The sequence below is a fragment of the Prionailurus viverrinus genome, chromosome F1, assembly GCF_022837055.1.
Source record: "Prionailurus viverrinus isolate Anna chromosome F1, UM_Priviv_1.0, whole genome shotgun sequence".
Classification (NCBI taxonomy): Eukaryota; Metazoa; Chordata; class Mammalia; order Carnivora; family Felidae; genus Prionailurus; species Prionailurus viverrinus.
Window position 1 is genome coordinate 39,882,568 of NC_062577.1, and position 13,473 is coordinate 39,896,040.

The window sequence follows — 13,473 nt, forward strand, 5'->3', positions numbered from 1 at the left end:
CAGACATTTGAACAACTAATCCCAACAATCGAGGGCCGGTGCCATGGGAACGCAGAAGAGCAAACCCAGGTCCAGAAAGGGAAGTCTTCACAGAGGTGGTGACAAGACATATTGTTTTAAAAAATAACTCTATTTCTTTATAAAAATGACACTTGCTTTATATAATAATGCAAGCGATAAAATCCCGAGAAGGAAGTAACAAAACTCCTCAAGGCCCACAACCCAGAAATAACCAGTATAAAACTCTTCAAATGGATTTTATTGGAATTTTCCGAGACAGAGAGGAGTCTGTCCGTCACAGTGGAGGAACCAGCGCAAAGGCCAAGGACGTGGAAGTGACCAGAGCCAGGGCTGCGTGGAGTGCAGAGTGCCCACACAGGGGTGCCAGCTGAGGCTGAGCGCGGTGTGCTAAGCATCTAGAGCCACGTGGCGGGAGACTTCCCATAAATATGCATGGCACCCGGGGGGCTCAGTCAGCTGAGCACCTGACTCTTGGCTGCAGCTCAGGTCATGATCGCGTGGTTTCGTGGGTTTGAGCCCCACATTGGGCTCTGTGCCGGCAGCATGAAGCCTGCTTGGGATTCTCTCTCTCCGGTGCTCGCTGCTCCTCTCCCACACGTGCTGTCTCTCTCTCTCTCTCAAAATAAATAAATAAAAATTTTAAAATATTAAAAAAAAAAAAGGAAAGTGACACACGGCAGGCAGGCAGGCTAAACATCAAGAGAGGGAGAGAGATAAAGACCAAAGGGGGCAGTCCACTGAAGTATAAAGAAACGAGTCGAATGCATAATGAGATAATCATACAATAGTGGCCCCCATTTAATGAGCTCCTACATATGCCAAGTCCTAAGCTAAGCATGTTTCGTGGTTAGCCCGATCCATTTTCACAACAGCATTACCTAAGTAGTATTACACTGTCAATTTACACCCAAGGAAACACCCAGAAAGAGTAGAGGACCTGCCCAAGATCACCCAAGTAGGTCATTTAGGATCTGAACTTGAACTGATACTCTTAACGCAATGCTTCTGTCTTGCCTGAGGACTCTGAAAGGTTTCGGGTATTAGCAAGATCCGCTGAGCTAGCACAGAGCCTCTCCCCATCAACGGGTTTTGCTCACTTGGATGCGTAAGTTCCGTCTGTTTAAAACCAATCTCAATACTTTAGAATCCTGTGTCACGTTCAACCCCGAACAACATCTTGGAAAGCCGTTAGAGGGAAACACCAGACCAATCAGATTTAAAACATATACCCTATTTCCCAGGAGCGAGTCGTTTCCTTCCATTATTGTGATGAATAATTTCACACACCTATGTTGTGTTCTCATTTGTTGGTTTGATTGGTTGTTGCACGACGGGGAGGGAGAGGAGAACAGGGCGACAGGGCGCAGCTGGGTCTGAAAACCTGGAGCTTGTCTGCAAAGCCTCCTTTCAGAAGGCTGTTTCCCTCAAGCTGGGGGGTGGGGGGGGGGGCGGGGAGGAGAGAGTCAGGAGACCCGGAGGGAAGATCAGTCTGACTCAAGCATTCTGGGTAGATAAGAGAACCAAGGTCTTAAGATGATCACGCAAGAGAATTTCTGTAAAAAAAAAAAAAAAAAAAAAAAAATTTTTTTTAAAGTAGCTGTTCTGAGGTCTGGTTCCATTGGCCCTTCTCTTGGACCGCCTTCCAAGTCCCCAGTTTGCACACAGCCTTCTGGTACCAGAGGCTCAGGACAGGCCTGGGGAGCCTAGCTTCTCTCTTCCACCAGTCCCGGCCACCAGGGCCATGGAGCAATGGATCTTCTCCTGAGGAGTCCTAGCTCTACGCAGACCCCATCCGAAGGACAAGCAGGCAGACACCCAGCTTCCGGTTCTCGAACCAGTGGCCTCTGAACCACCTCTGCTTCCTACCCGGTAAGGCTGCGTGGAGGGAGGGCAGCGGGCACCTGGAAAGGCAGAGCTCTGGGGACGGCAGGCCAGGACCCACCAGCGGCCCCCCTGCCCTGAGGGCCTTGCGAGAGCCTGGACGTGCAAAGCAGGGGAGAGCAGCCCCGGGAGGCCATGGGCCTCAGGGTCCACTGGGAAGAGGCAGAAGAGACATGGTGCTGAGGCACTGTCTGTATTCCGTGCTATCCCTCTGGCAGTCCATTGCCTTGTGGAAAGCCAAGTCAGAGGCCCTTCTTTCTTTGCTTTTTTTTTTTTTTAACGTTAAATTATTTTTGAGAGACAGAACGTGAGTGGGGAAGGGGGAGGGCAGAGAGAGAGGGAGACACAGAATCTGAAGCAGGCTCCAGGCTCTGAGCTGTCGGCACAGAGCCTGACGTGGGGCTCGAACTCACAGACTACTCCCGGAGCATGACCTGAGCTGAAGTCGCATGCTTAACAGACTGAGCCACCCAGGCGCCCCTCAGAAGCCCTTCTTCACATCCTCATAAGAGTCTTAGTGGCCCCTTCTTTTTTGGACTCTCCCGAGATGCAAAGAGAGTTTTAGGAGATGGAAAAAGGAAAGAGGAGAAGGGAGCTAGAAACACATATTGAACAGTTGTGTAAGTTTGGGACACTTTGGGTAGACACGGGGTATGGGGTCTCTGGCCTCTGAGATAGCCACACAACAAGCAGGACTGTGACAGATCTCCAGAAGAGTCCTGTGAGGGAGACAGCCAGCCGAGAGGGGCCACGGAGGGCAGGGCTTCAGGAGGGAATGGCCTCCAGAGGCCCTGCTGACCCAGCATTGGCTTCATCCTTAGGGTAATACCCAGAGAGTCTCAGAACGTGAAACACAGACCAGCTTTGTCAAAATCACTCAGGGAAGCGTCTATGAAAATAGCCTGCCTCCCTGCCTCAGAACCCAAAGGAACAGTCATGAATCTCCCTCCACCTTGTCCCATCTTTAGCCACACTCCCCACAGACCACAGCGCACCCGGCCAACCCAGGGAACAGGGGGTGAAGACATGGTTTCTGCTATCTTATTGTAACTGAGCAGCGTTTCCTGTGCCCCAAGCTTCATTAGCACATTGGTGGTGTCATTTCCTGTGACGACTCTCTGTTTCCATTCTGGCAAAATGTTTGCTCTTTTCTGTCTGCTTTGAGGGTTGGGGGAGGATGGGCTTCTCACAGAGCCTCTCTCTCGGGCCTCTTGGCAGTTCCCCCCTCCTTGCCCCTCATACTTCCACCAGAAGGCAGAGAGCGTGGCGTCTCCCTGAGCCACGTCGCTTGGGGGACACCATACCCGGCTGAGCTCTCGCCTCCGGCGCTGTAGCCACATCCAGGTAGAAGCGAACCTGTTGTTTTTGTATTTGGGGTCAACGCAGCCTGACAGTTGCAAGGTAGATGCAAGGTAGAAAGTTGGCGGGGGGGGAAGCAAGTTCTAGAAAGATTGGAAAACATGGGGATGGGGAGGGTGTCCATCGTTCTTACCTACTTAAAAAAGTGGTCATGATGATATGGAAAACACAAACCAATTTTGCCTTTTCTCCTGGGGGTCGACAACTTGGGAAGATCCAGGAGAAGTGGCAACATGCACTAGCTGATGAGAATTAAGAGAAGGCTTAGAAGGAGAAGCTGAAGCCAGAGAGGTTCCCATGACAATGGATATGATCACCCCAACCCTTTCAGAAATCAGAGGGGGGACCTCGGAGGCCAGGACTCTGCAGGAAACTGGTGGCAGCCTGGACAGGTGAGTGACTCCACCCTCCCCAGATTTAGACAGACATCCCTGGTGGACCCTGGTAGGAGGGGGGGGGGGGTGCTCTACCCCAGCAGTGCTCCTAGCCCTCACAGCCAGGCTCAGGTCCACTGAGACCACCAAACTCCAGGCTTAGAGAAGTTCTCTCAGGGCTGCTGGGAGGAAAGGAGTTGGTGTTGACGAGAAAAAAGGAGTCGCAGGGGGTAGCTGTGGTAACACAGGATTTCCCTAGAGCTCGCTGCCTGGCCTGGTTGGATTTCTGACCTCCCAGAGACCCGGTCCATCGCTGTCCCCAATCTTGCGTGTCTCAGGTCCCAACCACCAGTCCCCCCACCACAAAAAAAACACACAAAAAACTAGCCCCTCCCATAATGGAAACAAAAGGCCTACTTTTTTCAATGATGTGTTTTTAGGTCCTAAAAACTTTCCATGAATGGAAAATGCAACCATAGATGTGATAAAGCTATATCTTTAGCATATAAAATCTCACAGAACTAATCATGGATATAAATTTTACTGCTAAAACTTTCAGTATCATACTAACAATAAAAAAAAAAAAACCCCATCAGCAGTTGAAGCTTTAGCAACACTGGTGGGTATAAATCTCAGTGCTGTGATAACAAATACATTTTTTTAATGTTTACTTTTATTTTTGAGAGCGAGAGAGAGAGACAGAGTGTGAATGGGGGAGGGGCAGAGAGAGACAGACAGACAGACAGCATCCGAAGCAGCCTCCAGGCTCCAAGCTGTGGGGCTCTAACTCACGAATCACGAGATCATGACCTGAGCTGAAGTCAGAGGCTTAACCAACTGAGCCCCCCAGGCGCCCCAAAAATGATAAATTTAAAATCGCTGTCGTTCAGGGAAATAAATGTTATTACCATGACAAACAAATATATGTCACCTGCAGGTGAATAGGAGCATTGATGGGGAATGAATTCATAAAGTTGTCAGAACTCGGAATCCCCCCAGAAATCATCACTTCTGTATTCCTTCGTGTTTATTAATTTACACACTCATTCAGCAAATATTCATCATGCCCTTAGTAAGTATCAGGCACTGTTCCAGGCACCAGATAAACAGGATAGACAAGTCCATGGCCTCCTGGAGCTTACAGTCGAGTGGAAAAGTCAGATCTTAACAGATAAACAAATCGATATATAATATAATGCCAGTCAGCCTTAAGCCTGAAAAGCGAGACCAGAGTTAAGGGGACCGAGAGTAATAGAGTGTGGACTGGGAGGGCCTGTCTGAACAGGTGACATTTCACAAGAGACCTGAGTGAAATGATGGACCGAGCTACGCAGACACCTGGGAGAGGGCCCTGTAGGTCGGAGGCAGGACTACGCTTTGCACGGACGAGGAAGACCCTCGAATCCTAGCTGTCAAAGTCAGATGGAAAGTGGCAGGAAACGAGGTCAGAAGACAGACAGAGGCCAGCACATAAGGTGCCAGGACGTCTTCACTGGGTAGGGACTGTGGCTGTCTTCCCAAGTGTGAGGGGAAATTATGCAGGTCACAAGAATATGGGGGACGTGATCTGGTTTACTGTCAGGAGGACCACACTGGCTCGTGCGTGAAGATAATTATATGCCGGGGTCAAGAGGGAAAGCCAGGCGTCGCATGCGGGAGGGTGCTGCAAACCTCCACATGGACCGAGCGTTGGCAGTGGAGGAGCAAGAGGTGACTGGGTTTGGGAAAGATGCCCAGGATGGAGCAGACGGAATCTGCTGCTTGACTGGAAGTGAGGTGTGAACGAAAAGGAGCCCTCAAGAACGGCTCCAAGGTTTCCGACGGAGCCACTAGATGATGGGAGACACCACAGGAGAAGCAGGCTTATGAGAGAAGAACAGGCATTCTGTTTGAGGCCTATTTGGATGGAGACGTCCACTGGGGAGCCTGGCGGAAACGTCCAGTGTAAATTGGGTGAACAAGCCTAGGTCTCGGGAGGACAAAACCCTTCCCTGGTAGCTGATCGGGTTTCTGATATTTGGAGGTAGCAGGTCCCCTGGCGATTCCCGCCGTAACCTCTGTTGGCTCTTGTTACAATGGCAGCAGCCCCAGTCCTGTCAGGGAATCGCCAGCAGCACAAACCGTCTCCTGCCTGTGCACCGGTTACACCCCGCGAAACAGCAAATGTTGCTTGGCGGCCAGCTCCACGCGTTGGTGCATGGGGGTGGCTCAAGTGCCTGCAGGCTGGACTCCGGCACAGAGAGCTCCCTCACTGTGCGTGGGGTAACCCCTCTTCCACACAAGACAGGAAGCCCAGGAGTAGGGGATAAGGGGAAGTAAGGGCAGAGGAGCATGATTTTGCAAACTTGGAGGATAATGTGGTGCGGTAGAAAGAGCACAATCGTTGGGTCCAAACAGACCTCAACTCGCATTCTATCCCTGCCCCTTCCTACCCATGGGATCTCTGATACATTACTCTGCCTTTCTGAGTCTAGAATCCGGCATTCAGAAGGGACAGTTCCCTTCTCCTGCGTCCAGTGTCCCTCTGTCCATAGAGAAGACCCTCTTGTCAGCCAAACAGCCTACCCACCTCCGCTTTCCGGCACTCAGCTCCCATTCCAAGTCCTCGGGCTCCAATTCCTGTTGAAAGCACCTTCTCCCACCTCCTCAGCCTCCTACAGCTGGCCCTTGGTTTTCCTCACAGACATAAAGACCACAGCAGTGCCATCTTTTCTGGGTTCGCGGGCTTCCTCGCCATCCTCCTGACCACCATGATTTTCTACGGCCTGTGGAACTGGAATAAATTGAAGAAGCGTGAGTCCCTTGTTCACCCAAAGTTGAGACCCCCCCCGCCCACCAGGGTCAATAATCTAGCCTGGGGTTTAAAGCCCAGTTTATTCTCCAGGGATAAACTATCACACTGGGGAATCCTCTGTTCTTCTCTGACGCATTGGTCCTTGTCTCACTCGAGAGTCTACGCTGTGTCTCCATTTTGAAAGCCGTTGCCCTGGGACTTTTGTGTCCCAACCCTCGCCCCCGGCCCCCCGTTTCTTCCTCCTGCTTCTGTCTACCAAGTCTTCTAGCTCAAATGGAATTGGGCAACTGTGAAAATGTATATTTTATGATACATAGTGAGGGTGGAGAATATTTTCAGGGACCACCTCATCCCCAAAGGTCCCCACGTTCTGTGCCACTGGCCTCTGCCACGATCTCCATCTCTGTCATTGCCTTGCAGGACAAGTTCCTTACTTCCGAGTTACCGTCATGCCCTTACTGACTCTGTCTCGACCCAGACAAGGAGCCAAAAATATTTATGACTCCTTGCCCCAGAGGCAAGAAGACCTGGGTAGGTTTTTCTTTCTAATCCATGGACTGCAGATGTTACTGACTTTCTACGCCCAGAATGCACCTCTCACCACCCAGAGGCAGCTTTCTTTAAACTTTCAGACGTTGTGCCCTTCAGGGAGCATGGAAGAGGAGGGGATAGGAGGAAACACTGGGGGCCTAGAAAGCTCTAAAAAGGGAGTTAGGGGGCTCTAAAAAGGTTGGGGGGTTTGTTTCACCTTGATGTGAGGTTAGCAAAGGACAGGTGAGTGTGTCTAGGGATGGGGAAGACAGACAGAGGAGAACATGGCCTCCGGCATTATAGGCAGGGAAGGTTCGCCCCAGGAGCCAACTTCCCAGCCTTCCCAGCCCCTGTCCTCTGTGTCCTCCTGTCCTCTGCTAGAAGCTGAGGGCAGTTCCCGGGCTCAGAGCACATCATGCCCGTAGCTCTGACCCTCTCACCACAGAACATCAGGCCCCAACTACCAGACGCCATACAAACCCACTTCACCCACGATGCAGGGACTGCTCAGGCTGGAGCACTCAGGGCACCGGCCAGCCATCCTCAGGGTTTGTCCTCTGTCCTTTCAGGGAGACGTCAGTCAAGGAGTAACCGTATTTTCAGTACCGAGAGCCTCCTCTCCAGACATTCTGAGAGCCCTCCTTCTGAGCATGTGGTAAGAGTCAAGGGAAAGGACAAGTCCCTTGGGAGAAGGGATGTGTCTCTGGCAGAAGAACTGGGGGAAAGGAGTTCAGGTCACAGAGCAAACCACATGTCCTTTGGCAGTCACCCTGTGACCCTATTAATACGTTGGGAAGACTAGCCTGGGGACCTCCCTACTGCCCAGGGAGAGAAATGAGGAAAGATAGGCACAAGTGTTTGTGATGTTAAGCAAGGCACCAGGGCACGTATATTCAAGGACATCGTGTTAGAACTGAAATGGATTGTTTTCACCAAGACAGGTAACCCTTTATCCAAAGGAGTCCTGTCCCCTTCCAAGTGATCACCTCAGGAGGGCACACAAACATTCCAACAAGGTTGTCGGTGCTCAAAACACCCTAAAAACCCTGCCGTGGTAATAACTTCTGGGGCCTGTGCCAAACTATTTCAATTATCCTCCGGGGCAGGTATATTTGTAGGTCACTGAGCCCCATAGCTGGCGTCAAAAGTGTTTGATCAAACGTGGGATTTTTTTTTTTAATTTTTCTTTTAATGTTTATTTATTTTTGAGAGAGAGAGAGACGGAGTGCACGTGGAGGAGGGGCAGAGAGAGAGGGAGACACAGAATCCGAAGCAGGCTCCAGGCTCCGCGCTGTCAGCACAGAGCCCCACGTGGGGCTCGAACTCACGGAGTGTGAGATCATGACCTGAGTTGAAGTTGAACGCTTAATGGACTGAGCCACCCAGGCGCCCCAAATGTGGGATCGTTTTTGAGGTGACCAGGGGAGTAGCATAACGAGTACCGATAAGTCCACATGTCCTGTGATCAGGCTCGGAAGGCAGCCCCCAGGGAGGACTCCCACAACACTGTGGCACCCGACACGGTAAAGGGAGGACTTTGAAACTCAGGGGGCTCATTTCCATAGATAAGTCTTTGTTTGCTTATCAAAGAATCGGTTTGTGATTATCTCAAGTGAACACAGTCCCGCTGCTGCTGACCCCCTGCTCTCCAGCCTACCCAAAACCCAAAGATTTAGGGTTCGGATACCATGCAACCATCTTCCCGCCGTCCTCCCCTATACCCCATCCTTGGGCTCTGCTCCCACCTCTAAAGACTTCCTGGGGGAGCAAGCCCGCGTGGCCGATGAAGGGCAGGAAAGAGGAAACTCCACTGCCAAAGTGAGTTCCAGCCCTTGGGGGTGGGGGCGAGGCGGAGTGGGGAATCCTGAGGGGATTTTGCATTCAGAGTGCCACACCCAAGTAAGGCCACAACGCGTCTGGCTTGGGCTCTGTAGTGTGTGAAGAACATTTTGAACCAATTGCCAACAGGTAAAAATCTAAAAGGTTTTGCATTCAAGTCTGGAGGCTTTTCTTGAAAAGTCAGAAGCTCTGGAAACTTCAGACCGGCATCCCTAAATGGCCAGAATCATCTGAGCCTTTATGTCAGCCGCCCCTTTCATAATAGTGGCAAGCATTTGTTAGTGTTTTTGACGTGGCAGGAGCTATTCCAAACACTTGGCACATGGTCATACATTTACTCCTCACAAACACCTGTATTATGTAGGTATTATGATTATCCTCATTTCCCATGCTGGAAAGTAAGGCCACCGAGAGAGTAAGTAACTTGCCCAAACTCAGCACGGAGTAGCGAGGCTGGGATTTGCACCCTGGGTCCTGGGCTGAGTCGTTACTTTTAGCTACATTGTCTCTCACTGGGTTCTGAGGCAGCAGGCTGTGTCCAGTTTATCACACTCCCCCCCCCCCCACACACACACACACACTCCCCGGTGAACACTCATACTGTGGCCAAAAACTAGTAGCAATTTACACGTCTACACTGTTGCTAAACTTACACTTACACTGTGTTGTTACACGTACACGGTTGCTCTCCACTTCTCTCATACCTGCCTAGCATCTAAAGCCTTGCAGGCCGGGGGGCGCCTGCGTGGCTCAGTCGGTTGAGCGTCCGATTTCGGCACCGGTCACGATCTCTCGGTCTGTGAGTTCGAGCCCCGCGTCAGGCTCTGTGCTGACAGCTCGGACCCTGGAGCCTGCTTTGGATTCTGTGTGTATCTGTCTCTCTCTGCCCCTCCCCTGCTCATGCTCTGTCTGTCTCTCTCTGTGTCAAGAATAAATGAACATTAAAAAAAAAAAATTAAAGCCTTGCAGTCGATTTAGAGATTTAGAGATTTTTCCCCCAAGGGGAAGAAACAAGTACAAGAACTATCAGACAGTGGTACTGGCTGGGGAAGTAGAAAGGCTTTGCCCATACTTCCGCTTCCATATCCTATCACTACCCTTCTCTTCTTGTTCATAGCCCTCCCAAGCAGGCAATGTCCTCTGGGTGCACAGAGACCATTACCCTGCCAACGGCTATGCAGTGGGCATCTATGACAATGCCACAGGGCTCCAGATGCGTGGGGACCTCACTCCCTCAGCACACTATGTCAATGTCACAGCATCCAGAGACTGCCTGAGCATTTCTTCAGAGGATTCCCAAGATTACATCAATGTCCCCACGGCGGAACAGATTGCTGAGACTCTTCTGGCTTCTGCCAACGCCACCCCCACGAACAGTTTTGCCCCCCCAAATGCTCAGAAGCTGGAGCTTACTGAGGAAAGAGAGCAGGGCTGTGGGAATGCCAGTGACCACACCAGTTTTTGGTCTCCAAGGTCTGAGAGCGATGATCCGCTCAGCGATGAGGAAAGTTCTTCTGAGACCTCAAATGACTATGTCAACATGGCAGGGTTGAATCTTGAGGCCATCCACGGGAAGCAGCCCTGGATGGTTTCTCAGTGCTACAGAGATTATGAAAATGTCCCATCTTCACATGCCAGTGGAAACCAGCAGCAGGCGGAGGAAGAAGTGACATCCTCAAACACAGACCATGTCGAAGGCAGGACAGATGGGCCAGGGACCCACGTCCAATTTGTCATGCAGTCAGGGAGGTTCCTGGCTCTAGGGGATTATGTGCCTTATCCGCCATCTGCACAGAAGGAGACTAGTCAGATGAAACATGGAGAAGAGATGCCAAATGAGGCCTCTGATGACTACGAGAATGTGTTAGCTGCCAACTTCGGAGACGTGGACCCCGAAGGGCCAGACGCATAACTCCTTCCTGAAGAATTAGGCCCCAGGCACCCAGCTGGAGAGCTCTGGGGTGCCAGACCGCAGCCACCACAGGGTCTAGTAAAGACCCTTGAACATCCTTGTATTTCAGTGGGTTCGCTCAGGTAGAGCCGAGATACACAGGAGTTAAGGACGTCACGAAAGCCAAGGTCTGGGAAAGCCAGAAAGGAATTCTTCTGAAGCAGGGTGCTGTTATCTCTCATACCAACCTAAGAATGTTTGCTGAAAGTGCCTTATTAGGATGGTTAGCAGATGAAAAATGCGATAGTACTTTAGTGCACAGTGGAAACGTGAAGTAGCCTAAAAGCGTTACCTTCACAAATACCAGCAGGTTGCAAAGCAAGAATGCAGATTCGTCTGTAATCCAGGCAGAGGCCAAAAAGAAGGGACAAGTCAGAGTTGGGGGCGGGGCAGCAGCTGCCACTTGAAAAAGAGTGTGGACAACCAAATGCTAGAGAAAGATGTGGAACACCGGGAATTGTCATTCATTGCAAAGTATAGTATCCACTTTGGAAAGCTATTGGATAGCTTCTTAAAAGCACGCGTGTATTATACAACCCAGCCATTCCACTACTAGGCGTTTACCCAAGAGAATTGAAAATTTGTGTTCATGCAAAAGCCCGTACGTGACTATTTATAGCAGCTCTATTCATAATGCCAAAACTAGAAATAACTCAGATGCCCTTCAGCAGGTAAATGGAAAAACAAACTGTGGTATATCCACACAACGAGGTTGTCTATACTCAACAGGAAAAAGGAATGAACTATTGGTTCATGTGACAACAAGGACAAATCGTGAGTGCATTTGGCTAAGTGAAAGATGCTAGACCTAAAAATCTACGTATTGTATGATTCCATTTCTATGGCCTTCTGGAAAAGGCAAAACTATATGGATGGAAAACAGGTCAGTAGTTGTCAGGTTTGGGGAAAGGAGAGAAGCTTACTATAAAGGAATTTTTAGGGTAATGGGGCTATTCTGTATTGGTACTGTTGGTGATGGATACGTGACTCTATAAATTTGTCAAAACACAAAAAAACTATACAGCCCAACGAGTGACTTTTATTGTATGTAATTTTTTTTTTTAATTAACCATGCTGTCAGGGGAAGCCATGATGGAATGCAGATTAAGACAAATAAAACCTAACTGTCTTACGAACGTATGATATAGCCTCACTGAAGGTGGGGCCGAGGGGGAAGGAGCTGACTAATTAACTTTGGAAAATAACGTTTTCACTTGAAACTGTAAGATAAGGACACACACACACACAAACCTGTACATAACACTGTACTCTAGTTGGTAAATTTGTATCTCAGAGGAGGACAGGTTAGCAATTCGGAAACTCTTTAAATGTATACTAAGTTTGAACAAATAAGTAAATATAGATAAGGAGAAGCAGATTTCTTACTATCAGAAAAAGAGGTGACAAGTACAATAAACCCTGTGGTGTTGGTGAACTAGAGTTGGAGGCATAGTTTGAATTCTTGTTTACTTTGATATAGGTATGAATAGATACAGAAATAAATATAGATATGTATAGAAATAGGCTAGTATACATATATTTCTCAGCTCTGTCCACTGGGACATCTAGAAGCAATGGCACCCTAGAAGCAATGGACACACTGAGCACTCAGGTCTTGGTTTCTAAATATCCTTCTCAATAAAAGGAAACAGAGCTCCTTGGAAAAATGGCTAGTTCTAGAGCTGGGGCTGGGAAAACACTATGGAAACAATGGGGAGCTTGACCTTCTTGTAGATGAAAGAAAGAAAGAAAGAAAGAAAGAAAAGAAAGAAAGAAAGGAAAGAAAAGGAAGGAGGGAAGGAAGGAAGGAAGGAAGGAAGGAAGGAAGGAAGAAAAAGAAAGAAGGGGGAAGAAAAGACAAGAAAAGATGAAGGCATGTCAAAAGGAGTCAACTAAAAGAATTCCCGGGGCGCCTGGGTGGCGCAGTCGGTTGAGCATCCGACTTCAGCCAGGTCACGATCTCGCGGTCCGGGAGTTCGAGCCCCGCGTCAGGCTCTGGGCTGATGGCTCAGAGCCTGGAGCCTGTTTCCGATTCTGTGTCTCCCTCTCTCTCTGCCCCTCCCCCGTTCATGCTCTGTCTCTCTCTGTCCCAAAAATAAAAAACGTTGGAAAAAAAAAAAAAAAAGAATTCCCAGGGGCAAAGCTAGAACAGTTTCAACAATGAAAACAAGTAATTATGATACAAATCTATAACTCAACAAAATATTCTTGAGTCCATACCAATAAATGAATAAAATGGAAGAAAGGAATAAACTGTCTTTCCAGATGAATTCTGAATAATAAGTATAGGAGAAATGAGGGGAAAAGAAAATCACTGAGACACCACAGAGCTGTATGTTGACAATGCTGGAATTAAAAGATAATAATAAAAAAAAAGATACCACAGAATAATTGCTGTGAGCAAGTCCTAATGAATGCTAAAATTAGTGGATGACACCTTTTTTTTACTTTATTAATGTTTTTCAACTTTTGAGAGGGAAACGGAGACAGAGTACAAGTGGGGGAGGGGCAGAGAGAGAGAGGGAGACACAGAATCCCAAGCACGCTCCAGGCTCTGAGCTGTCAGCACAGAGTCAGATGCGGGGCTCGAACTCACAAGCCACGAGATCATGACCTGAGCTGAAGTCAAACACTTAACCAACTGAGCCACTCAGGCACCCCTAGTAGATGACACTTTTTTTTTTAATTTTTTTTAACGTTTATTTATTTTTGAGACAGAGAGA

At 49.1% G+C, this 13,473-nt stretch overlaps 1 protein-coding gene across 3 annotated transcripts; it reads left to right on the forward strand.

Annotated features, from left to right (window-relative positions):
- The first annotated feature begins 1,541 nt into the window (after positions 1–1,541).
- LAX1 (lymphocyte transmembrane adaptor 1) lies at positions 1,542–12,748 on the forward strand. 3 transcript variants are annotated; one of them, XM_047840030.1, is made up of 6 exons: positions 1,542–1,890; positions 3,476–3,653; positions 6,319–6,428; positions 6,850–6,960; positions 7,530–7,615; positions 9,917–12,748. In XM_047840030.1, exons 2-6 carry the CDS (start codon positions 3,559–3,561, stop codon positions 10,709–10,711), a joined length of 1,197 nt encoding a protein of 398 aa, XP_047695986.1. In that variant the 5' UTR covers positions 1,542–1,890; positions 3,476–3,558; the 3' UTR covers positions 10,712–12,748. The 3 variants fall into 3 exon arrangements, with proteins under 3 accessions (XP_047695986.1, XP_047695987.1, XP_047695985.1); XM_047840031.1 differs by lacking the exon at positions 1,542–1,890 and adding an exon at positions 2,401–3,246 and having other exon boundaries at positions 3,482–3,653; XM_047840029.1 differs by lacking the exon at positions 1,542–1,890 and adding an exon at positions 2,402–3,246.
- Positions 12,749–13,473: the final 725 nt, after the last annotated feature.

What these genes read in the sequence shown, in the direction of transcription:
- LAX1 (XM_047840030.1), top strand. Translation starts at nt 3,559, where the DNA reads ATGACAATGGATATGATCACCCCAACCCTTTCAGAAATCAGAGGGGGG. An exon ending in CTGGAATAAATTGAAGAAGC is followed by an intron (nt 6,429 to 6,849) that starts GTGAGTCCCTTG and finishes ATTGCCTTGCAG; the next exon opens with GACAAGTTCCTTACTTCCGA. An exon ending in GCCCTCCTTCTGAGCATGTG is followed by an intron (nt 7,616 to 9,916) that starts GTAAGAGTCAAG and finishes TCTTGTTCATAG; the next exon opens with CCCTCCCAAGCAGGCAATGT.